Source organism: Syngnathus acus, chromosome 5 (assembly GCF_901709675.1).
Source record: "Syngnathus acus chromosome 5, fSynAcu1.2, whole genome shotgun sequence".
In the NCBI taxonomy this organism is placed as follows: Eukaryota; Metazoa; Chordata; class Actinopteri; order Syngnathiformes; family Syngnathidae; genus Syngnathus; species Syngnathus acus.
The window spans coordinates 13,601,491-13,625,031 of NC_051091.1; the positions used below are offsets into that span (position 1 = coordinate 13,601,491).

Sequence of the window (23,541 nt, forward strand, 5' to 3'; positions counted from 1 at the left end):
AGGCTATTGTAGCCCATTTCCCGGACACGTCTGTGAACAGTGGCTTTTGATACCTGGACTCCAGCTTCAGTCCACTGTCTTTGAAGCTCCCCCAAATTCTGGAAGCAATTCTTCTTCACAATGCTGTTAAGGCTGCGGTCATCTCTTTTGGTTGTGCAGCGTTTCCTGCCACATTTCCCCCTTCCAACAGACTTTTTGTGGATGTGCTTTGAAACTGCACTCTGTGAACAGCTTGCTCTTTGAGAAATCTCTTTTTGTGTCTTACCCTCCTGATGGAGGGTGTCAATGATGGTCCTCTGGACAGCAGTCAGATCAGGAGTCTTCCCCATACTTGTGATTTAGTTTACTGAACCAAGCTGAGTGTTTTTCAAGGCTCAGGAAACCCTTGCAGGTGTTTCGAGTTAATTTGACGATTCAAGTGATTAGTTGAATACCCTACTAGTATAGTTTTTCATGATATTCTAATATTTTGAGATAGGATATTTGAGTTTTCTTAAGCTCTATGCCATAATCAGCAATATTAAAATAATAAAAGGCTTGCAATATTTCAGTTGATTTGTAATGACTCCAGAATGTATGACCTTTTTGTTTTTTTAATTGCATTACAGAAAATAAAGAACTTTATCACAATATTCTAATTTTCTGAGACAGTCCTGTACATCTTACGCTACAGTTGCAGTATACTTCAACACAGACATACAAAATTTATATTTGTGCCGTCAGGTGAAAAATCTTTATTCATGCTAAAGACATTTAATGATTGTACAAGGGCTTGTGTCCATGCAGCGGGAGGTCAGAATGAGGCCGGGAGTCTGAAAAACTCCAAAGTGACAATGTGTTCTTTCTCACTCCATTCGGCACATTCTGATGACGCCCGCCCGGGTGGGGAAGGGACAGCTTGTGATGAGCTCATCAAAGGAGGTGGCAGGTGTGGCAATGTGGTTCCTGACTTACCTTTTTTGGCACCTTCTGCCATAATATGGTGTCTGAAAACGTCGGCAACAAGTTTACGCGGGTGCTGACATTTACATTCTTATGGCTTCAAGTGGACGATAGTTGGCACGTGAATATGAATTTTGGGTGGGGATTGGTGGTTATTTCGTATGCCATGGTTTTGGTCCAAAGGTGATTGTTAAGTCAACTACTTCTACGATTTTGGACAAAGTTTCTAACAATCAAGAAAGATTTGAAACACGATTAAAATGTATTTCAAAATCATTTATAACGTATTGAATAAAATGTAAGGACATGTTAACCACAACCCTGATTCCAATCGTTGTGATTCAAATCTGGCGGCCGCTCAATGTCACTGTTTCACCTTCCGCTGCCCCCCTGATTGTCAAGCGCTGAAATGAACGACACCGGAAGTACAGGTGATTTGAGTATCATCGAAATCAAAATGTTTTCGGGAACAGTGAAACCATCTAAACCACAAACATTGACCGTAGCGACTCAAATATTTTGGATTAAAGTCATTTGAACGCAAGTTTTGGGTTTTTCTTCATTTTACTTAGAAACAACTTGCGGAAACTACAAGCTTCCTTTCAAATTGAACTGGGTGCCACTTGCTCTCGGAGGAGAGAGTCCCGCGGCGAGCGTGTCCATGTGTCGGTGTGGTCAGGTTCCGAGGCTCCGGACAAGCTTCACACGTACGCTACTGCTGCCCCTAGTGCCACCCCTGACAATTGAGGGGCTAGATCCGGCGGTCTACCCGAAATTTTTGCCTCGCTCACTCGAATAGGATTTTGATATTTTTTGTTCCTATGACGAGGGCTTTCTCCGTCGCCCAACGACACCGCCGGCTCCGGTGAACCGGCTGCGGCCCGCCGGGAACCCAGCAAGGTAGGTCAATATCAACCTCGTCGCTAATTTAGCACGTTCGGATGCGGGTTAGCGCGTGTTAGCTTGCACCATGGCTCGCTGGCTCGCTTTTGACCTATGGACTCACTCGCCGGGTCTCAACCCGCGCTCACGTCGAACTGCATTGACAAATAGCTGAAGTGGAACAAATAGTCGTAGCGATGATGTTTGTTAGATTATGAGCCGGAATCAGGACTAGAGGTAAACATCGGCTTGATACAATCCGCCGAAAATGAATGTTGAACTGAAGCTATTGGGCAGAAAGCGGACCGTGCTGCCGTCGCCGCCCTCATCGAGCGAAGAGGTGCGTAACATTTTGGAAACGCGCAAAAGACAGCAATACACTTGTTACCTGTTGAAACGCATAGTGCCGCGCTGGATGAAGTTAGCGGCAATTCATTGTGGGCGAGCAAATTAACGGTCCGCGTTCAAGTCACCTTTCGGTCAATGCACAGTTGTGCAGGTGTCTTTCTTTTCTATGTATATTTATTTGATCTTAATATATCCTTTGGTCCCCGTCATGTTCGATATCATCATGTATTCGCCTAGTTTGACGTCATTGCCGTCGTGTGCCTTGATACGCGGCGGTAGGTGCGGGAAATTGTGACGTCATAGTCCATCTGCCCCGATGCCGTTTTCCCCCGCGTGCGGTGACAGCTGTTGTGAAAGGGCCAAATAAAGAAAAACGGATTGGATTGGTTTGTAGGCTCACTGGTTAGAACGTCCGCCTCACAGTTAGGAGGCTGCGGGTCCGTTTCCACCTCCCTGTGTGGAGTTTGCATGTTCTCCCCATGTCTGTGTGGGTTTTCTCCGGGCACTCCGGTTTCCTTCCACATCCCAAAAACATGCTTGGTAGGCTGATTTAGCACTCCAAATTGCTCGTAGATGTGAGCGCGAGTGCGGATGGTTGTTCGTCTCTGTGTGTCCTGCGATTGGCTGGCAACCGGTTCAGGGTGTCCCCCGCCTACTGCCTGATGACAGCTGGGATAGGCTCCAGCACGCCCGCGACCCCCGTGGGGACAAAGCGGTACAGAAAACGGATGGATGGATGGATGGATTGTATCTCCCCTTGTGACATATTATGTCCTGCAAAAAGGGTCATGTGATTTGAATAGGCGCACGGAAAAAGACAGTCAAGCAATAGAATCAACTGCGTGCAGGACCACTGCTCGTTTTTGTAGAGGCTGAAATAAAGCGGAGTGTTTCAACATTACAGCGTGACATTTCTTGACATCAACAAAACAACACACCCCTCGTTTGTCTGACCTCATCCATGTGGCACATACGTACACCCACACTTGTGCTGATGATGACTATCCGGTCATTGTCCATGTGAAATATGGTAGGAGAGAAGAGGATGTACGTACTAGTCACCAGATGGGGAGCTGCTTTCCTTGACGAAAGCAGCTGCGACCCACTTAAATAGACGCACGCACGTCACGTGTGCTCCTTTGCTTATTGCTTGCTGTATGGTTTAAACCATTGGTCCCCAATCACCGGGCCATGGACCGGTACCGGCCCGTGGGTCACTTGGTACCGGGCCGTCAAGCCGCACAGAAAAAAAAAAAATCTTTTTATCGACAATCAATTAATTCAGCTCAAGACACTCATGCCGGTCACGTGACATGTCACCCCAGTCGATCAAGCGAAGCAAGCAAAAACGAGCAAGAAACAGAGATGTTTGGAAAGCTTCTTCGGAAAGGGAAAAAAGCCCAATGAGGAGACGGAAGACTTAGACTTAGACTTAGACAGAACTTTATTGTCATTTTGTCAACACTAGGTGTGTACAAAACGAAATTTCGTTGCATACGGCTTTCAGCAATGTAGAGGTATTTCGGCTGGTTAAAAAGAAAAGTGACCTTCTCTATAAAAATATGAAATAAGATAATTATAAAGTACAAAGTGCAGCAGTGATAAAGTATGTGAACAGTGCAGGAGACAAAAGCAGTATTTACAAGTGTGCAGAGGAATGCTACGTTTGAATGTTCAACAGTCTGACGACAGCAGGGAAAAAACTATTGCAGAACCTGGTGGACCTGCAGCGGATGCTGCGAAACCTCTTCCCAGAGGGCAGCAGGGAGAACAGTCCATGGTGGGGGTGTGATGGGTCACTGATAATATTTCGGGCTCGGGACACGCAGCGCTGGGATGACAAGTCCTGAATGGAGGGAAGAGGAGCACCGATGATCCTCTCTGCTGTCCTCACCACTCTCCTCAGGTTCTTCCAATCGGAGGCGCTGCAACCTCCACACCACACCGAGAGACAGCTTGTCAGAATGCTCTCTATGGTGCTTCGGTAGAACGTCCTCATGATGGGTGGGGGCAGGTGGGCTCTCCTCATCCTCCGCAGGAAGTACAAGCGCTTCTGTGCCCTCTTGACCAGTGTTGTGGTGTTCACAGTCCAGGTGAGGTCGTCTGTGATGTGGACTCCCAGGAATTTAGTGCTGCTGACCACCTCCACAGCTGAGCTGTTGATGATCAGTGGAGCGTGGTGAGGCTGGTTCTTCCTGAAGTCGACGATGATCTCCTTCGTCTTTCTCCACATTCAGGATCAGGCTATTTTCTCTGCACCAGCCCACCAACTGCTCCACCTCCTCTCTGTAGTCCAGGTCGTTGTTGTCCCTGATGAGGCCCACCACCGTTGTGTCGTCTGCAAACTTCACGATGTGATTGGTGGTGAACCTGGGGGCGCAGTCGTGTGTCATCAGGGTGAACAGCAGGGGGCTCAGGACGCAGCCCTGAGGGGAGCCTGTGCTGAGGGTGATGACATCTGAGGTGTTCTGTCCGACCCGGACTGACTGAGGTCTGTTGGTGAGGAAGTCTAGCAGCCAGTTCCGAAGGGGGGTGCTGAAGCCCAGGTGTTCCAGTTTTTCCACAGATGTTGTGGAATGATGGTGTTAAACGCTGAGCTGAAGTCCAGGAACAGCAACCGCACGTTGGTGTTCCTCTCCTCCAGGTGAGCCAGGCTCAGGTGAAGAACGGAGGAGATGGCATCCTCAGTGGAGCGGTTTCTGCCGGTAGGCAAACTGGAACGGATCGAATGTTGGGGGGAGTCTGGAGACGATGTGATCTTTGAGCAGCCTCTCGAAGCACTTCATCATGATGGGAGTCAGTGCCACAGGTCTGTAGTCATTCCATGAGGTGATTTGAGGTTTCTTCGGCACCGGAATGATGGAGGCAGCCTTGAAGCACACTGGCACTTTGGCTTGGTCCAGCGAGATGTTAAAAATGTCTGTGATGACACCAGCCAGCTGGCCTGCACATTCCTTGAACACCCGCCCAGGTATGTTGTCGGGGCCTGGGGCCTTACGTGGGTTGACTCTTCTCAGAGTCTTCCACACGTCGGCTGAGTCAAGGCAGAGGACCTCCTCTTCCTGGTGGGGAACAGTTTTAACTGCCGGAGTGCTGTTTAGTGCCTCAAAACGCCCAAAGAAGTTATTTAGACCATTTAGGAAGTCAGAAGAAGAAGAGGCTCCGACTTCTACGAAAAGGAAAGCTGTATTTAAAAAAAAAATTCCTGTGGTCCTACTTAAAATATGGATTTATCGCCACAGGTGACTCTGACGTGCCAAGCCCACTCTGCATAATATGTAGCGACAGGCTAGCTAACGAGGCAATGAAGCCTTCAAAACTGCTTCGGCACATGGAGACCAAGCATCCTGCATTAAAAGACAAACTTTTGGAATTTTTTTGAAAGAAAAAAACGTGAACAACAGCACACTTTGGGTGTCATTTTCTCCGATTACGCCTAGATGGGACCGGCTCGTTTCTGAGAAACAAGCTCAGTGCTCCCACTAATTCAACGTAATGGTGAGTTTTATTTTTATGTGGTTTATATTTATTTTTATGCCAGTTGTATCATTCTATTTCATCGTTTTTATATATTTATTATAAATGTATTATTTATTTATATAAATGTATTATTTATTTATATAAAGGCCGGTCCGCGAACATATTTCTGACACGTAACCGGTCCGTGGCGCAAAAAAGGTTGGCGACCGCTGGTTTAAACGGTCGTGTGTGTGTGTGTCTGTGTGTGCGTGTGCACGTGCGCGCCTGTGTGCGTAATGAGTTTTTTAGGCCTGGACTCGTAGAACGATCGGGTCAAGTCAATTTAAACAATGGGAATATTGTATCGCTCGCTAACCGAGTGCTAACAAAACCTCGGATGTAATACATTGTAGCATTCCCAGTCCTCTCCAGGGCAAGTTTGCAAATTCCTTCAATTTTGCTGGAGTCGCTAACCAACTTGTCGTGTGTCCTCTTAGCGGATCGCCACGCTTCCATTATGTCGGAGTCGCAGACCCAGAAGGAGGGCGGCGTGAGTGGGAGCCGGGCCTGCCCGGACTTTCTAGGACTCAGTCGGAAAGAGCTGGTCCTGGCTGAGGCCTTGCAGATGGAGTACGACGCCCTCTCCAGGCTCAAGCAGAACCAAAAGGCCCCCGCCGGGGAGCGGGCTCTGTCCGACTCCTCCCTAACCCTAACCCTCCCTGCCGTCTACATCCCGGATGGCCCCGAGCTGAACGAGCGCAGCACCCCCGACGCCGAGACCCTTCCCAGCGGCATCCAAACATTTCCTGACGATACCCCCCCCGCCGTGCCCCCGCGCAACCCCATCCCACCATTGCCGCCGCGACGGGGCTCAGAGAATCCCTCGTTGCCGGGTAGAGCGCCTGACACGGGGCTGCGCAAAGTCCCTCCGGGCGAGCCGGACTGCGATGCCGTCGACGACCCACCTGGGAAGCCCGTGGCGCGGAACCACACCCTCCCCCCTCAAGTCCCGCCCAAGACCTACTTACCCACCGCCAAGAGCGACAAGAACCGGCGCCGAGCGTCGGCGGAGCCGGTAAGATGCCCTGGGATTCCGCTCGGGTGGCGTGTCCGTCCTACGTTGAGCGCACAGGATGAATGAGCTCCCTTTTCCTGTGGCCTACTTTACGGGCACAAAACGCTTTTGACTGAGTCCAAAAACTGTGTAAGTTGAGCTTCCCGCTTAGCAACAATGTATCCTGGATGGAGGGAGTCGGGCCTGGCGCTGGCTGGGTCATATCTGGAGGAAGATTGCTTTCATCTTATTCCTTCCAGTGACATGAAGTGACTGGCTGGCAGACCTTCTTGCCTGTTGACTCTCTGAATGGCGAGCAAACCTCCAGTGGCCAAATACTGGATAGCAAAGTATTGACAAGATGTCCTTAGAACGCGACCCCCGTCCCGCCTGCCAGTGGTCATGTGACCCGCCTGCCTCGCTCTGTCTTAGGCACAAGCAGGGATGCACAAGTGTAGCATTGACAAGAGTAATAATAATAATAATAATAATAATAAATTATATATATAACGCACTTTACATTCGGAGGAATGTGCAACATGGTAAGTAAAAACAAGAAAACAAAGCAAAGACAAGTATAAAACAACTGGACGACAACCAGGATGTGAGAACAGGATTACGGAAATGCTAGGGTAAAGAGGTGAGTTATAAGTCCGGTTTTGAAAGAGTCAGTGGATTGGGGTACTCTTAGGTGGTCGGGGAGGAAGTTACACAGTGTGGGGGCTGCAGAAGGCCCGGTCGCCCATGGTGCGCAACTTGGTTCTCAGGACGTGGAGAAGGTGTGAGTTGGATGAGCGGAGGCTTCGGGTGGCAGGTTTTGGGGCAAGGAGTTCTTTGAGGTATGGGGGAGCATGTCCGAGGATACACTGGTGAGTGAGGAGGGCGATCTTATCAGTTCGGAATTTGATGGGTTAGGGTTAGGCCAGTGCAGAGAACGGAGGATGGGTGTGATGTGGTCGCTTTTCCGCACCCTCATCAGGATCCTAGCAGCGCTGTTTTGGATGTACTGTAGCCTCTGGAGGCTCTTGCTAGGGATCCCGATGAGGAGTGCGTTACAATAGTCTAGCCTGGAGGAGACAAAGGCGTGGACAAATTTCTCAGCATCCGTCAGGGTAAGTGTGGGGCAGAGTTTAGAAATATTCCTGCGGTGGAAGAAGGAGGTTTTGCAGATGTGTTTTATGTGTGACTCTAGGTTGAGTTGAGGGTCCAGTTTCACACCCAGGTTGGTGACAGTGGCTGAGAGGGGGATAGTGTGACCGGCGAATGAGATGCTTGTTATTGGGCAGGTATGGATCTGATAGGGAGTGCCAATTAACATGGCTTGAGTTTTGTCACTGTTGACTTGCAGGAAGCTGAGATTCATCCACGGCTTTATCTCCTCCAGACACAGGGAGAGGATGGATGAGGGAGATGGAGGAGGCTGGGTTGTGGAGGGCGGGGGGTCGAGTTTGACGTATAGCTGGGTGTCGTCCGCATAACAATGATATGAGATGCCGGACTTCCTGATTATATTGCCGAGGGGTAGCATGTAGAGCAGGGGTCACCAACTCCGGTCCTCAAGGGCGCCAATCCAGCCTGTTTTAGGTGCAGCCCTGCAACAACACACCTGATTCAAATTATCAGCTCATCAGCAAGCTCTATTAAGGCTGATAGCGATCCTGATTATTTGAATCAGGTGTGTTGCAGGGGGGATACATCTAAAACAGGCTGGATTGGCGCCCTTGAGGACCGGAGTTGGTGACTCCTGATGTAGAGAGTGAAGAGGGTAGGACCGAGTACAGATCCCTGGGGGACACCGGAGGTGACAGTGTGTGTGTGTCGGATTTTTTCCCTTCCAGGGAAACGTACTCGGTTCGGTTCGAGAGGTAGGACTGAAGCCAGGTTAGAGCAGTGCCAGAGAATCCAGTGGAGTGCGGTTGATTAAGGAGGATATTGTGGTGGACAGTGTCAAATGCAGCAGACAGATCCAACAGAATGAGGAGTGACGGGGAGCCTGTATCGGCAGCCATGAGAAGGTCGTTGGTGACCCTAACAAGGGCTGTTTCAGTGCTGTGGCCAGAGCGAAAACCGGATTGAAATTTCTCAGCGATGTTATTGTGGGTGAGATGAGTGTGAAATTGGGCAGCTACCACTTTTTCCAGAACCTTGGAGAGGAACGGGAGGTTTGATATCGGTCTGTAGTTGGCAAGGTTGTCCGGGTCAAGTGAGGATTTTTTTAGCAGGGGGGTAATGATGGCTGTCTTCAATGCAGGGGGTACAGAGCCAGACTGGAGTGACAGGTTGATGACATTGGTTAAGTGACTAATGGCTGAGGTTTGTTGTTTAATGAGGGCTGTGGGGAAAGGGTCCAGGGCACATGTGGAGGGTTTCATCTTTTTGATGATGTCCTCTACCTCCGACTGCAAGATGGGGGAGAAGCAGCGGAGAGGCTGGACTGTCCCGGGTGACAGGAAGGGGGTGGAGGTGAAGTAGAGGGGCCAGAAGAGAAGAGGAGCTGGGAGCGGATGTTGTCAACCTTAGCGGTGAAGAAGGTCATGAAGTTATTGCACACTACCTCTGAGGAGTCTGTTGAAGTGGTGGGTTGGGGTTTGAGAAAGTGGTTGATGGTTGAAAAGAGCTGTTTTGAATTTCCAGGGGTATTGTTTATGATATTGGAGTAGAACTGGGCACGTGCAGTCCCAAGGGCTTTTGAGTAGGCCTTCTGATGTTCTTTGTAGGCCTGTTTGTGCACGGTCAGTCCTGAGGCTTTGAGACGACGCTCCAGGATGCATCCAGTTGACTTCATCAGACGCAGCTCACTGGTGTACCAGGGGGCTGAGCATGAAAAAGTGACTGTTTTGTTTTTTATGGGGGCGTGGATACCTAGAAGTTTGGCCAAAGAGTTATTGTAATAGTCCACTGTAAAGGTTGCAGAGGAAGAGGAGAGAAGCTGGAGGTCCTGTGCTTTAGTGTCTTGGTTGATGTTTTTGAAATTTCTGAATGAGATTTGCCGCTTGGGTTTGGAGTGGGGGCATGGGAAAGGCAGTTCCATTTGAATAAGTTTGTGGTCAGACACACCGACCTCGTGAACTTGTAGGTTGCTTATGGCCGATGAGGAGATGACAAGGTCAAGTGTATGCCCTTTGTCATGAGTGGGGACATTTACATGTTGAGTGAGGTGTAAGCAGTCAGGTTGCAGCAGGTCAGGTAGTAGGCCGTAGTAGGCAGCCGGCCGTAGTAGGCAGCCGGCTGATTGTGGTTTGTTGCGGTCCAGGCGACTGTGGGCCGACCGCGCCAGCCTCACAAACACCGTCCTCTCGTTCCTCGCCAGCTCCGCCCGACAGGGCCTCTCCGCTCAACTTACGGCCCGTTGCGGTCCTGGTAACTGCGGCCCGACTGCTTTAGCCTGCACACTAAAACTAGATGCTAAAAACTAAACTTTAATAATGACTAAAAAATAAAAAACACTAAAACTAAACTAATTCTGGTGGAGAAGCGGCGAACCATCAGCGCCAGCGTCCTCTCCCCAGACGTGCGTCGTCAATCAATCACAGGTTGACACCAGTACACAAGTTGCCTTCGCCACACGTCAAGATTGCGCCTGCCGGGAGCGGTGGCTGGCCTATCGAGTCGTGCTGCCCGCTAACTTGACGGTCTAACTTAATGGTCGACAGGTGGCGTCGGGCTTACGGACCAGCGGCTTCGGCTACCAACTCTTTCAGGTGTTGGAGGAACGCGACGAGGAGGTGGCAGCGTTCTGCCACATGCTGGATGTGTGAGTAGGGTGGACTTTGCGCTAGGGGGGTGGGGCCTCGTTGGCACGGGGCTTTTCCTGCCTCAATTGAAGGCTCATCGGGTGATTGCCATCCATTGTTTACAATCCATTGTTCAAAGAATCGTTTGTTGCCAACCTTCGGTAAATGTGGTCGACTTTCCGGTGTCCCCCGGCAGTGCTGACCGAAGCGAATTTGCAGGCCAGAGGAGCCCAAATTTGGCGCCACGTGAAGAAGCAAGTCAGAAAAGAACATTTTGGCCACCCTGAAATTGTTAGCTAGGTGGCGGTGTAGCGTCAAGAGAATACGAGCAAGAAGGGTGCCTTCAACTCGTGGCGATGCCTCGGAAAGTTGCCGTGCCATTTGTTTTTGTTTTCAGCTCGACAGCCGACAGTTGAGAACTGGCTCGTGTTTGCCCAGGCTGCGTTTGGCGTACCCGCACTGCAAGCGCTCCACCAACGCCGGCTTGGTCTGGTCTCCGCGGGCCGGCCCGGAAGAGACCCGCTGCGGCCCGTGTCCCGCCGTCAAGGTGACGGTCATCAGCGCTCACTTTGAGGAGCCGCTCATCTTCACTTGTGATGGTTGGTCAGCCGCCGCAGCCTTCTCCAGGCGACCCGCGCTCACTTGTGTGCGTGTGCGCCAGGCTCCTCCACGGCGGACCTGATAATCTACCAGATGCTGTGCTACACTCACGAGGACCTGAACCACCTGGACGTGAACGACTACCTGCTGAAGGTGTGCGGATACGACGAGTACCTGCAAAAGTAAGTCCTTACGTTCTCACCAGGCAACAAAGCGGCGAGGTTGTTTGTTTGCGGAAACGCGTCGGCGCCGCTTCCGTGTGGGTTGCCCACTTCCTCTCGTGTGTCTTTGACGTGCTGCTTTTCCCTCAGTCCAATCTTCTCTTCCTCCAATGTGAGCATGTGTGTTTGTGTGCGTGCGCGCGTGTGGCAGCTGTCAGACTTTGGCAGGTTCCGAGTATGTGCAACAATGTTTGAAGTTGGACCGGGATGTTCGACTGGTCCTCACTCGGCGAGATGGTATCGACACGGAGCTGGCACGCACGGTCCGTGCACACACGTGCGCATATTTGTAGTCGTCACGTCAGACCGACTAGCAGATGGGAACATTTCCGCCTAATTGTCTGAAGCGGCGAATGGTGTGGTCCTAGGCCAAATTCACCCCCCCCCCACACACACACACACACAAATCGTGGCTGAAACTAACTCACAGACGTCTTCCAAGGCAGTGCAAAGATTGGCATATCAATATAGCAACGTGACCAGGAGCTCGCTTGAGCCCCGTGATGAAGCCAACAACAATAGAAAAAGGCCCCCTCTGCTTTGCGGAAAGACACAAAAGACTGAGCCCCGAAGTCGACAACCGTACCAGGTTCTTGTTTTTGGTCCAACCCGACAGAAGGACGATGACGAGCTGGCGTCCGCGTTGAACCACGGCATCCTGCTGCAGGAGCGACCCATCAAGCAGACGCTCACCAGGTGATGCGGCACCAGCGCTGGTGGTGGCTCGCTTGGATACTTCAATGGCCACTTTTTCCTCCTCATACCTCAGAGAAAAAAAAAACAAAACTATTGCTGTAGCTCTGCATTTGGATGTTTTGCACACAGGGAGGCTCTGACGGTGCTGCTGGACACCTTCCACAACGAGGCCGAATCCTTCACGCTGGCTGAGGTAAGGTGTCGAGCGCGGGCGACTGACCTTCGGGCGGTGAGCAGTTGACCGACCCTCGGGCGGCGTGGGCCCCGGCAGGCGGAGCCGGCGCCGCCGCGCGTGGAGCGGCTGGTCCAGTCGGTGAAGGTGCTGTGCAGCTCGCTAGCGGGCGTGGAGACGCCGGAGGTGACGGTGGCGCTCGGACGGCTGCCTGCTCGTCCCTGTCGCCTGCAGCCCAAAGTCCTCAAGGTGCACTCGGGGTTTTGTGTCGTGCCGCAGCGCAAACGTGTTTAAGCCGACGCTGGCATTTCAACTTTGGCTTTTAAAACAATGTCAAACGGACCAGGCTTTAGATTTGGACTTTCGCACTAAAATAGAATGGAATAGATAGAATAGAATAGACCAAAACCCAAATTTGAAACCTCTGACCTGACGTGAGAGCCCAAGTTGAAAGCTTAAAACAAGACTTCTGAACACGTGCTCTCTGACCGGCAGGATGCCTCGGCGCTGTGCGTCCAGGAGAACCGAGGTAAGTTCGCTTGTTCGCGTCCCTCCCACCGCTCGTCCTCACAATTTCCTGTCCGCTCCGCTTGCCGTCTCACAGAGAATCTGGTGGAGAGGCTGACAGCAGCCATCTTGGACCTGGTGGACCTGTACTGCGCCACTTTCAACGCTGACTTCCACACGGCGCCACACAACCGCCCCGGCGCCACGCCCGTCCAGGAGGCGGGACGCACAGCCACCGTGCTCTCCTTCAATGTCTACGCCGCGCACCGCCTGCCCGTCACCTGGGCTGCCAGGTGGCTTTCCCTTGGCTGCACGTGGATGCGGGGCACATCCCTGTCCACTTGGGTGCACGCTGACACTCTCACGCCAAGGCGCTTGGCACCTCCGGTATTCATGTGCGTGTTTGTTTGCGCGCGCAGTTACGAGAGCTACTTCCTGTCATGCGCGCTGAGTCACGGAGGGGTGGAGCTCTGCGCCCCCCAGCACACCAGCAAACAGTTGGTCAACAAATACCTCTTCCACCTGGTGGTGTGGGACCAGAGGTAGGCGCCAGTGTTTGCTGCCGCGCTCGTCGGCCGTCTTCTCATCCGCGCCTGTCAGCGCAGAGTGACCTTCCCGGTGCAGATCAGCCAGCTTCCCCGGGAGACACAGCTGACGGTGACGCTGTATGCCAGCTCGCTGCCGCCCCCCGGCAGCTCAGAGGAGAAGGGCAGGCAGCGGCGTGGCGCCGAGGCCCTGGGCTGGGTAACCCTGCCACTCTTTGACTTTAGGCAGTAAGTGGCGTCCCCTTTGCCCCCCACCATTAGCGTCCCTGTTAGCGCACTCACGGCCGGTGGCATGTGTAGCGTGCTGATGTGCGGCAGGAAGCTGCTGGGCCTTTGGCCTTCTGCAGCGGGGAGCAGCATTAACGCCCGCTCTGGCTCGCCCAACTTGAGCCAGCCGGACAGCGTCATCCTGCAGGTGGGGCAAGCCTCCCTTGGCCGGAGGAACCGCGTGCGCGGCGCTCATCTCACACGGACTCGCTGGCTCACAGGTGGACTTCCCGTCGCCGGCCTTCCAGGTTGTCTTCGGCATGCCGCCCGCCACCGATTTCTGCCCTCGATACGACTTCTCCCAACTGGACGCCGAGAGCCAGGTGGTGCTGCGCGACATCCTCCACAAGAAGGCCTTCTTCTGGTCAGGCATAAGAGAGCCGCCCGCTCTGGCGCATGGGTGGCCAGAGCTCGAAGTGCTTTAGCGTGTGCATTTCAGGCTGACGGCGGAGGACAAGCGCGCCGTGTGGGAGAAGAAGGCCTTCCTCCAGGCGGAGAGCAGCCCGCTTCCACTGGTGCTGGCCAGCGCCCCCTGCTGGCAGTGGGCCTGCCTGCCAGAGATCTATGCACTGCTGAAACAGTGGGCCTGCCCGGGCCACCTGGACGCACTGGGCCTGCTCCACGCCTCGTGAGTGCCACAGCGGCGGCCTGCCACGCCCAGGACGCCGCCTGTGACGCCGCCGCCATTGCAGGTTCCCGGACCAGGAGCTTCGCAGGACGGCCGTCAAGTGGATGGACGCGATCTCCGAGCCGGAGCTGGTCGACTTCCTGCCTCAACTCGTACAGGTCTGACCTCGCAAGGACTCGGCTCAATTGATCGACTAACTCGACTGTTTGATCACGCAATGGATGAAGTTGGTGTCATCCATCCAATGTGAATTTTTTCCCCCTCCTTGTTTTGGTGAGGCGGTGAAGTATGAGTGCTACCTGGACAGCTCGCTGGTGCGCTTCCTGCTGCGGCGTGCCATCCAAGACCTGAGTGTCACTCAGCAGCTTTTCTGGTGAATTTTGCCCTAGCTGTCTTCACCCCCGGCGCGCCTTTTATTTTATATTTTTTAACCTTCTTCGCCCCGTCAGGCTGCTGAAGGACAACCTGCAGGATAGCCAGTTCCGCGCTCGCTATCAGCACCTGCTGGCTGCCCTGCTGTGCTGTGCGGGCCGCGGCGTCCGAGAGCAGCTCGACCGCCAGTGCTGGATGGTGTCCATCCTCACTAAGGTGGCCCAAAGCGTCCGGGACGCCGCGTCTGCCGCCAGACAGGTCAGTGGGCGGTGTCGCCCGAGAGCGGCCGCTTGGCCGGTGCGACCGCCACTTGCAAAGACACGCAAAATACCACTTTGAGATTTTCGGCCCTGCGCTGCCTTTGGGTGATAGCGGCCCTTCTCGTCACACCCGAGCATGGCCGCAGTCCCTCTGTTGAAAAGGCTGCTGGGCGTTTTTGCCGTCTCCAACAGCCTTTGGTGACATGTTTTGAGGGCCATCTCCAAGAGGACTGGATTCAAATCTGATTGGCAGAAAATGTAGCTCGGCGTAGGCTTGGGAGTGATGGCCACCCGTGCCCGTTCCACGGCAGTGCCTTTTGAAAATCAAGTCTCGGGGTTCAACAGGGGGCTGTGTAAGATTTGGGTCCTCAGAGGCAGCTCGGCCAATGGTCAAAAGTATCTCGACAAACGGATCCGCTGGCCGTGTCAAAGGTGGCCGACTCGCGTCTGGCGCACGTCGTTTTTGTCAGGCGGCGCTGCGGGACGCTCTGGAGGAGATGAAGAGCTTCTTCTCCATCAACGGCAGCTGCCGACTTCCCCTCAACCCGGCACTGCGGGTACGGGGGATCTGTATCCCGGTGAGTCGGGGCCCGTCGTGCCGGCCACCTTGCCAACGCTGCTGACCCGAGGGGGGGGGGGGGCGCTCCCTCTCTCTTGCCGCCATGCAGGCGTGCTCCTTCTTCAACTCCAACACCGTCCCACTCAAGTTGACCTTCTGCAACTTCGACCCACTCGGCGACGACATCAGCGTCATCTTCAAAGTCAGACCGCCTGTCGTGTGTGTGTGTTTTATTTTTAATTTCCTTCCTTTGACGGTTGTTTGCACCTTTCTGTGCGTGTGTGTGCAGTCAGGCGATGACCTGCGTCAGGACATGCTGACGCTGCAGGTGATCCGCATCATGAACAGGATCTGGCTCCAGGAGGGTCTGGACATGAGGATGGTCATCTTCAAGTGCTTGTCCACGGGGCGGGGCCGCGGTGAGGAACGCTTTGGCGGGCCGGCGGCCGGGCGGCATCTGATTGGCGGCCGTCTTTGCATTCAGGCATGGTGGAGATGATCCCTCAGGCCGAGACGCTGCGCAAGATCCAGGTGGAGCACGGCGTGACTGGATCCTTCAAAGACCGACCGCTGGCTGACTGGCTTCAGAAGCACAACCCTGCCGAAGAGCAGTACGACAAGGTGCACCTGCCCGTCGTTGGCATCTTGTTTTAAAGGGCAAAGGTGACTTGAGACGGGAGCGCACCCCATTGCCCTAAGCCACGTTTGCTTTGGTGCGGGTAGGCGGTGGAGAACTTCATCTACTCGTGCGCGGGCTGCTGCGTGGCCACGTACGTGCTGGGAATCTGCGACCGGCACAACGACAACATCATGCTGAAGACCAGCGGCCACATGTTCCACATCGACTTTGGCAGGTTCCTGGGACACGCGCAGATGTTTGGCAATATCAAGCGGTGAGTGAAGGTTGCAGCTGCATGCGAGAGCACGACAGCGCGCTCCAGAGGTCAAGTGTGGACCCAAGTGGTCGCCTTGCACACAGCCGTTGCTCTAGTGAAGGTGAGCGTGACTGTGTCCCCGTTCCCACAGGGACCGCGCACCGTTCGTCTTCACGTCCGACATGGCTTACGTCATCAACGGCGGGGACAAACCGTCCAGTCGCTTCCACGACTTTGTGGACCTTTGCTGCGAGGCCTACAACATCATCCGCAAGCACGCGCACCTCTTCGTCAACCTGCTCGGCCTGGTGGGCGCACATCTGCCGACACATGCGTGCATTTCCACGCGCACATGCCGTCAGGGTGAGCAGTCTGCCGTTTGTGTCTCGAAGATGCTGTCATGCGGAATTCCCGAATTGTCCGACGTCGATGATCTCAAGTACGTCTACGATGCTCTGAGGCCTCATGAGTCGGAGGCGGACGCCACCATGTACTTCACCAGGTGCGCGCATGACGAAGACTGAGTGACGTCCTCCAACAACCACCGCAGCAAATGTGTTGGTGCGGGCGGTCCGGGCCCGCTTCTGTTGGCCATGAAGAGAATGGCTTTGGCTTGCCACGCCGCTACCACAAATGATGAAAGGAATTTATGTGCGCTTATTGGGCATGGACGCATTTCAATGTGCAAAAGCCATTTGAAATACAAGTGTGGTTTCACACGTGTCTTGAGGCGCCACCATGTGATGCCACCTGAACACCAGCAAACACGGTCACAGATGCACCTCATGGCTACTTGTGTGTGCGTGCGTGTCTGTGCGTGCGCGCGTGGGGTTAGGTTGATCGAGACGAGCCTGGGCAGCGTGGCGACCAAGCTGAACTTCTTCATCCACAACCTGGCGCAGATGAAGTTCGCGTGTGGCGAGGACGTCCCGTCGCTGTCGTTCGCCCCTCGCGTGCACACGGCTCAGAGCGACCGCGTCATCCAAAGTCTCTACGTGTGCGCGCACGGCAGCGGCCATGGGAAAGCTCACGTCGGTGGCGCTCCTTCATTTCGCCGGCCACCTCCAGTTGCCCCGATGACGCTGTGCCGTGCGCTTCGTGTTCTAGACCTACGCGGTGAAGGTGGAGCGTGATGGCCAGCAGGAGGCGCAGTTGGTGCAGCGGACCTTTGAGGAGTTTCAGGAACTTCACAGCAAACTCAGGCTCCTGTTCCCCTCCTCCAAGCTTCCCAGGTATCCCCAAACGCGTGCGTCTCCCCTGCTTTGATTGGCGGCGCACCGGTGCTGTACAATTCTGAGTTCGGCGCTCGTCCTGCCCCTAGCTTCCCCGGCCGCCTGGCGATGGGCCGTTCCCGCGGCGAGGGGGCGGCGGAGCGGCGCAAAGACGAGCTGAATGGTTACGTGCGGCAGCTCCTCCACGCCGTGCAGGACGTCGCACAGGTCAGTTGTTGCACTACATGTGACGGACACAAAGGCGCATACTTTCAAACGCGTGTGGACTAGTTGGCAGATGTCTACAACCCCCTTGACCCCTCAGCTCCGTCTTGGAACATTGTGATTCCATTTCACTCAGCACGCACACACATACACGTGAGTGCGTAATGCTGATATGATATGAGCACTTCTGAGAAGCGGTGTGTGTGTGTGTGTATATGGGTGTGTATATATGGGTGTGTGTGTATATGCGCAGTGTGATCTGGTGTACACGTTCTTCCACCCCCTACCCAGAGACGAGCTACCAGGACCAGGCAGCAGCAGCAAAACAGGTGTGCGTGCAAACTCGTGTGTACACACACATACGCAGTTTGCAGTTCACATTGTCTCTCCCATGGGGCAGTTGCTTGAGTGTGAGCTTCAGGAGGAGCTTTTCTCATAGGATCACTGGAAGATGTTCGCATTCTTCCCAAATTATTACCGTACATTTCGGGCTATAAGCCGCACCGGACAATAAACCGCACCATCTAAAATTCGTGATTTTTGTTTTGTTTTACACTTATATAAGCTGCACCGGACTATAAGCCGCACGTGCGCACGAGTCTTTTTACAAAGAAAGACAGTACACAGAAAGCCTTTTTAAAGTTTTAATCACATTAACATTTCGTTGTAAACACGGCATTAGCTGGGCTAAAGTTTTAATAGCATTAACATTTCGTTGTAAACACGGAAGTAACAGCACTAGCTGGGCTAAAGTTTTAATAAAATTAACGTTTTGTTGTAAACACGGAAGTAACAACACTAACTAGGTGGGTAAAAAAAACAACATACCAGTCAACAAAGTCACTGAGAGCCGTCTTTGTCTTCCTCCTGTCCACTGAAACCAGCAAAATCTTCCACCTCAGTGTCCAATTGGAATAGCGCCAGATGTACGTCGCAACACTCTTTCTCATTCTCTCTTACGTTGTCGCTTTCAGCGTCACTCTCGTCCTGAGGCAAATTCACTCCTGAGCTTGTTCTCTCCTCTCCGTCACGCAGCAGACCGGCTTTTCGAAACCAGTTGGTGATGGTGGATTTTTTCACACTGCTCCACGCTGTCAGGATCCACTGGCAGTTTTTGGAAAAGGTTTCTCGCCGCTGGTCATCCAAGCCTCCCATTCAAGTCGGAGGGCCACTTTAAATCGATTAATTTATTCCAAGTTTACGTGCAACCGGTCTGTTCCCTTCTTTATCAGCCAACTCAATGGCTTTTAACTTGAAAGCTGCGTCATACGCATGCCTTCCATCATTGGGCTCTGTTTGCGCTAACTTTCCTCGTGCACAACGTACCACTACTGTCTTCCTCGGCGCATATATTCCACCTCTCTCACTCTTACCTTTTCTGCTCGAGCCCCCCCTGATGGCCGTTAGAAAAAAATGCATGTAAAGTTGCCGCATGATCGTGTAAGGTTTTTAATGCTTAGTTACCATTTGTGAGAGAATACCGTGTTTTTCCATGCATAATGCGCCCCCGTGCATAATACGCACCCTAGAAATGGCATGTCGATGCTGGAAAAAAGCCTGTACCCATGTATAATACGCACCCAAATTTTGACTCTTACTTAAGTCCGTAAACGTAAAATTATTTCAGAAAAAATATCATCTTTGGGAACAACCGGATGTTATTCTGCCGGTCAGTATCACTGCGCATGCGCTAGCAAACTCGATAGCGAAGAAATGTTTCGGATTTGTGTAGGGTACATTGTGACAGCAAACGAGCAGGTGATCGAGCAAGCGTCTGATACGAGAGCAGTGTGTTCGTATGGAGCGTGTTTGACGTGAACAGCAGAGAAGAAAGGAACAAGGCAAAGTGTTGTGAAATAAAATATTACCTGCAATACGCATTTAGGTAGAGAACTGAACTCTCGCTCTTTATATAGCTGACGTGTCTTGCGCATCCGTTCTGCGCATCTGTAATGGCGGCCTCCGTATGATATCCGGTTTGCGATGGAGATTAAAAAACAAACAATATTTGACAATAACACACCATCAAGGATTGCACCATCGCATCAAACGATGCTTCGTCAATTATGAATTTTACTGACTAAGTGTGTTGGGCAGGATGGCTGAATGCGATGCGCGATTGACAACAAACAAGAAGAAAGGTGTGATTTCAAGTTTTATTTTGAGGGAGATTTTCTTCAAAAATTGTTGTACCCATGCATAATGCGCACCCCAGATTTTAGGACAATAAATTAGTTAAATTTTGCGCATTATGCATGGAAAAACACGGTATACACAAAGATGATTGTCAGGAAAGAGATGATTATTTAGGGACGCATAACTTTTATTAACATAACACCACAACAGCGATCCACAGCTTTTTTATGAGTGTATAAGTTAGTCATGAGAAAAATCACGGGAAAAAACCTATATAAGCCGCACCGGACTATAAGCCGCAGGGTTCAAAATTTGAGAAAAAAGTAGCGGCTTACAGTCCGAAATTTATGGTAATCACAAGCCACCATAAATTATTCTAGGTATATGTACAAAAATAAGCTGATTGATGCTTCGCGCTAAAGTGCGTGCATGCTGGACATGATTGTGTATGTATGTGTGTAACTTTGCGTGTGCACACTCACAGAAATGCCGTGGAGTCCGTCTGGCAAAGATTTGGGCGAGGTCAAACTGTCCATCTGCTACCGCAACGAGAAACTCTTCATCATGGTCATGCACATCCGAGGCCTGGTCAGTGTGTCCTGCTGCGCGTATCGGGGGTGGGGGATTTCGGGCACACGTCGCCCACTGATGTGAACGTGCGTGTGCCAGCAGCAGCCGCTTCAGGACGGTACTGACCCTGACCCGTACGTGAAACTCTACCTCCTGCCAGACCCACAAAAGACCAGCAAGAGGAAGACCAAGGCGGCGCGACGCACCTGCAACCCAACGTATAACGAGATGGTACCCACGCACACGCACGCATGATTGGAATGACAAAAGCAGCAGGCAGACAATGCAGCTTGCGCCCAGATCGTAAGAAGCTGCTGCAAAATGCTGTGGAATGGCGTGCAATCGGGAGGCGGAGCTTTCCACCCGGTGCCGCTAATGCAACTTTCATGCCGCTTTGAGCCAGGAAGCCGCTTTGAGCGGCAAACTAGCCAGCCACTTTGCAGCCACACGGGCACAAAAGCAAGTGGGCTCGAGACCCCTGATAAAAGGGGGTCCATCGAGCGTCTTTGTGCTGTCGTCGGTTTTTCAAGTATCGACACTTTGGCTTCGGACAGTGAGGGCGAAGACCAGAAACCCCAAAAGGCGTCGACGGACTTTATTGACGGCACACCAAAAACGGAGAGGCTCCCAGCCAACTCCTCCACAGAGAGTTCCAGAGCGAAGCCTTGCCGTCAGACGTGTCGGCGGCGTACCGTGTGGCCGGCGCTCGTCAGAGTTGAGTTGCGCCGCGATGCTAACACGCGTGTGTCTTTTGCCCGGCAGTTGGTGTACGAGCGCATCCCGCGTGGCGACCTGCAGCGGCGCCAGGTGCACGTGCGCGTGCTGGCTGATGGCACCTTCTGGGACAACACGCTGTTGGGCGAGGCCTTAGTGCCGCTCGGGGCGCTGGTTCCGGGTCAGCGCTGGCTCCACTGGCACCCATTGGCGCCGGTGCCACAATGAGCACCGCGCGTCCACCGCAAAAAAACGGGAGCGCGCATGGAAAATCCCTTTCGGCATCAACCCCACCTCCGACTCGTCGCCGAACGAGCGCGCGTGCTTACAACTTTGCTCTACCGGGTTACATTCCCCCTCCACTATTGGCGCTTCTCCCCCTTCACTTCTGCCGAGCCGAAATCGAGCCCGCCACTCGGTCCGAGGGCGGTCCCGGATGGCGAAGTTTTGCATGAATTCCGTTGGCAAATGTGAAGTGGGCGCACCCCTGACGCTCCTGCCCGCGTGCGTGCGCTCGCGACTTTTTGCCTCCTTTTTTGCCACATTCCGCTGCGTCCAGCGAGTGAGGCCAAAGAGCATTGCTACGCATGGGCGGATGAGGGCACTCGCAGGGTGGGCGCGTCAATCCCCGTGTTCCGGTGGGGTTGCGAAGGCCTCGTCTTCCCCTCCCGCCGCACCCGTTGCGGGAAATGAAGGCGGCGCTCACATTAGCATGGGACCGATCTTTGTGTTTCGTTTCTCTTTGCACATGTGGTTTTCTATTTTTATAACCTTTTGCATCCTTGGTGGGTTTGTTCAACTGTGCAACTGCAGACTGTGAACGTTGGCCTTTTGAAATGCACAAGAAATAAAAACTCCACGCCGGGACAGAAAGCGACGTGATGGGCTGAGAGGAATGTCAACGCGCGACGCGGAAAGCTTTCTATTCTTCATACATCCAACAAGCATTTTAATGCACGCAAATAAAGTCAATAAACAATAATCGCAAATAAACTGGAACTCCAAGATGATGTGCTTGCCGATTTGTTTCTGTTTGCAACACAACACATTCAACTTGCTGGCATGACTTGTCATTTTCTTTTATTGGCGTCTGACAGTAAAAACTCCTTAAGTGCAAAAGTCTCGAATCTGACATCTGTTTAGAACTTAGTTCTTGCAACAAAAGAGAAAGTCTTGTATGTTTTTCAAAATGAATGGATTTGGCATCAGCCGCAGCCAAAGGATGCGTGCGCAACTGATTTTCTTTGTTTACTGTTGTTACTTAAACTAGGATGACCAGACGTCCTCTTTTTCCCAGACATGTCCGATTTTTGAGCCCTATAAAAAAGTCCGGGGGGAATTTCTAAATCGTCCGGGATTTTGTTGGACTTGTTCACGGAGGAGTTGAATAAAAAAATTCCTGTGCTTTTGCCAGGATCGTGATCCTTATGAAACTGACTGCTTGACATGCAAGGCAGGCACTTACGTACGTGTCTGTGGCAAATAATGGTGCTAACGCACCTCGCAAGGGGACTGAAGAGGAGCCCTTTTTTTTCTTCAAATGCTGCACCGATGTCTGTATTTCTTTTGTCTTTTTTTACTTAGTGTACTACTATAAAACTAAAAAGTGTTAGTGTACACGTATATTTTTGTTAGTGTAAATATGTTTTTTGTTATTGTATATATGTTGTTTTGTGTTATTCGGGCCAATAAATGCAATCGCTATACAGACACCATGGTCATTTGTGTCATAACATATGACACAAATGACATTTGTCATAACACGTGACACAAATGACCCCCCCCCCCCAAAAAAGCACCCCCTCTCCAAAAAAATGACCCCCCCCAAAAAACAGGTGTTCTCTATCAGAAACCCAAATCTGGTCACGCTGAGCTAGGGTGACCAGATTTGGGTTTCTGAAAAAGAGGACACTTCTTTGGGGAGGGGGCGTGGTCATTTTGGGAGGGGCGTGGTCTATTTGGGAGGGGGCGGGGTCATGATTTATTTTGTGGGTTTTAATAGGGTGGTCATTTGTGTCATGTTATGACACAAATTACATGGTGTCTGTATAGCAATTGCATTTATTGGCCCGAATAACACAAAACAACATACGGTCAAACCTCGGTTTTCGAACGTCCCGCTTCTCGAACAAATCGGAATCCGAACGAAAAATTTGAGATTTTTTTGCTTCGGTTGTCGAACAAAATTTGGAGGTCGAACCTCGTGAGATGAGCCGAATGGACTCGAGAAAACCCGACCTCGCGGCCCGGATGCCGACTGACTCCGTTCGTTATTGTATTTTCGTTACTTTGAAGATTGTATTAACCCCTAATCATGCCTCCAAAGAAAGCAAAGCAGGAGCAGTAAAGCCATTCTAAAACACAGAGACGCTCTTAAAGCAATGCGACAGTGAGCGCCCGGTGCGCTGCGGTTGCGTGATCGGACTAAATTAAGCTCCCTACGCACTGAGGTCCACTTAAATTTTGGAAAGTACCTCAGGATTTTAAAAATATTTTCTAAATTTCAGCTGTCACAATAATGCGACCAGCGCGGTGCAGTTGCGCGGTCGGCGGCGCGCTACGGT

The 23,541-nt window shown here is 52.2% G+C and overlaps 1 protein-coding gene and 1 long non-coding RNA gene across 11 annotated transcripts; both read left to right on the forward strand.

The window, feature by feature from the left end:
• The first annotated feature begins 1,428 nt into the window (after positions 1-1,428).
• pik3c2b (phosphatidylinositol-4-phosphate 3-kinase, catalytic subunit type 2 beta) lies at positions 1,429-21,987 on the forward strand. Of its 10 annotated transcripts, none has more exons than XM_037252468.1 (33): positions 1,431-1,842; positions 6,129-6,706; positions 10,339-10,439; positions 10,858-11,018; positions 11,081-11,201; positions 11,392-11,503; positions 11,857-11,936; positions 12,066-12,129; positions 12,208-12,357; positions 12,604-12,637; positions 12,713-12,908; positions 13,035-13,157; positions 13,221-13,388; positions 13,461-13,575; positions 13,649-13,791; positions 13,867-14,055; positions 14,120-14,213; positions 14,334-14,428; positions 14,505-14,724; positions 15,158-15,265; positions 15,356-15,463; positions 15,536-15,665; positions 15,731-15,867; positions 15,970-16,139; positions 16,273-16,429; positions 16,514-16,623; positions 16,957-17,152; positions 17,229-17,353; positions 17,443-17,560; positions 17,811-17,886; positions 20,178-20,281; positions 20,366-20,494; positions 21,791-21,987. In XM_037252468.1, the coding sequence occupies exons 2-33, from the start codon at positions 6,149-6,151 to the stop codon at positions 21,857-21,859; spliced, it is 4,461 nt and encodes a 1,486-aa protein (XP_037108363.1). In that variant the 5' UTR covers positions 1,431-1,842; positions 6,129-6,148; the 3' UTR covers positions 21,860-21,987. The 10 variants fall into 10 exon arrangements, 8 of the variants coding, with proteins under 8 accessions (XP_037108365.1, XP_037108363.1, XP_037108358.1 ...); XM_037252463.1 differs by lacking the exon at positions 21,791-21,987 and adding an exon at positions 21,026-21,400 and having other exon boundaries at positions 1,432-1,842; XM_037252466.1 differs by lacking the exon at positions 21,791-21,987 and adding an exon at positions 21,026-21,400 and having other exon boundaries at positions 1,432-1,842; positions 14,505-14,685.
• Positions 7,463-9,579, forward strand: LOC119123484. Its single transcript, XR_005098073.1, has 3 exons — positions 7,463-8,206; positions 8,443-9,142; positions 9,180-9,579. It is a non-coding gene; the product is annotated as an uncharacterized LOC119123484 (long non-coding RNA).
• Positions 21,988-23,541: the final 1,554 nt, after the last annotated feature.

Excerpts from the sequence above, each read along its gene's own strand:
- pik3c2b (XM_037252463.1), top strand. The coding sequence starts at position 6,149 with ATGTCGGAGTCGCAGACCCAGAAGGAGGGCGGCGTGAGTGGGAGCCGG. Across the intron at positions 12,358-12,603 it reads TGCAGCCCAAAGTCCTCAAG|GATGCCTCGGCGCTGTGCGT; the intron begins GTGCACTCGGGG and ends TCTGACCGGCAG. Across the intron at positions 17,887-20,177 it reads AGGCAGCAGCAGCAAAACAG|AAATGCCGTGGAGTCCGTCT; the intron begins GTGTGCGTGCAA and ends GCACACTCACAG.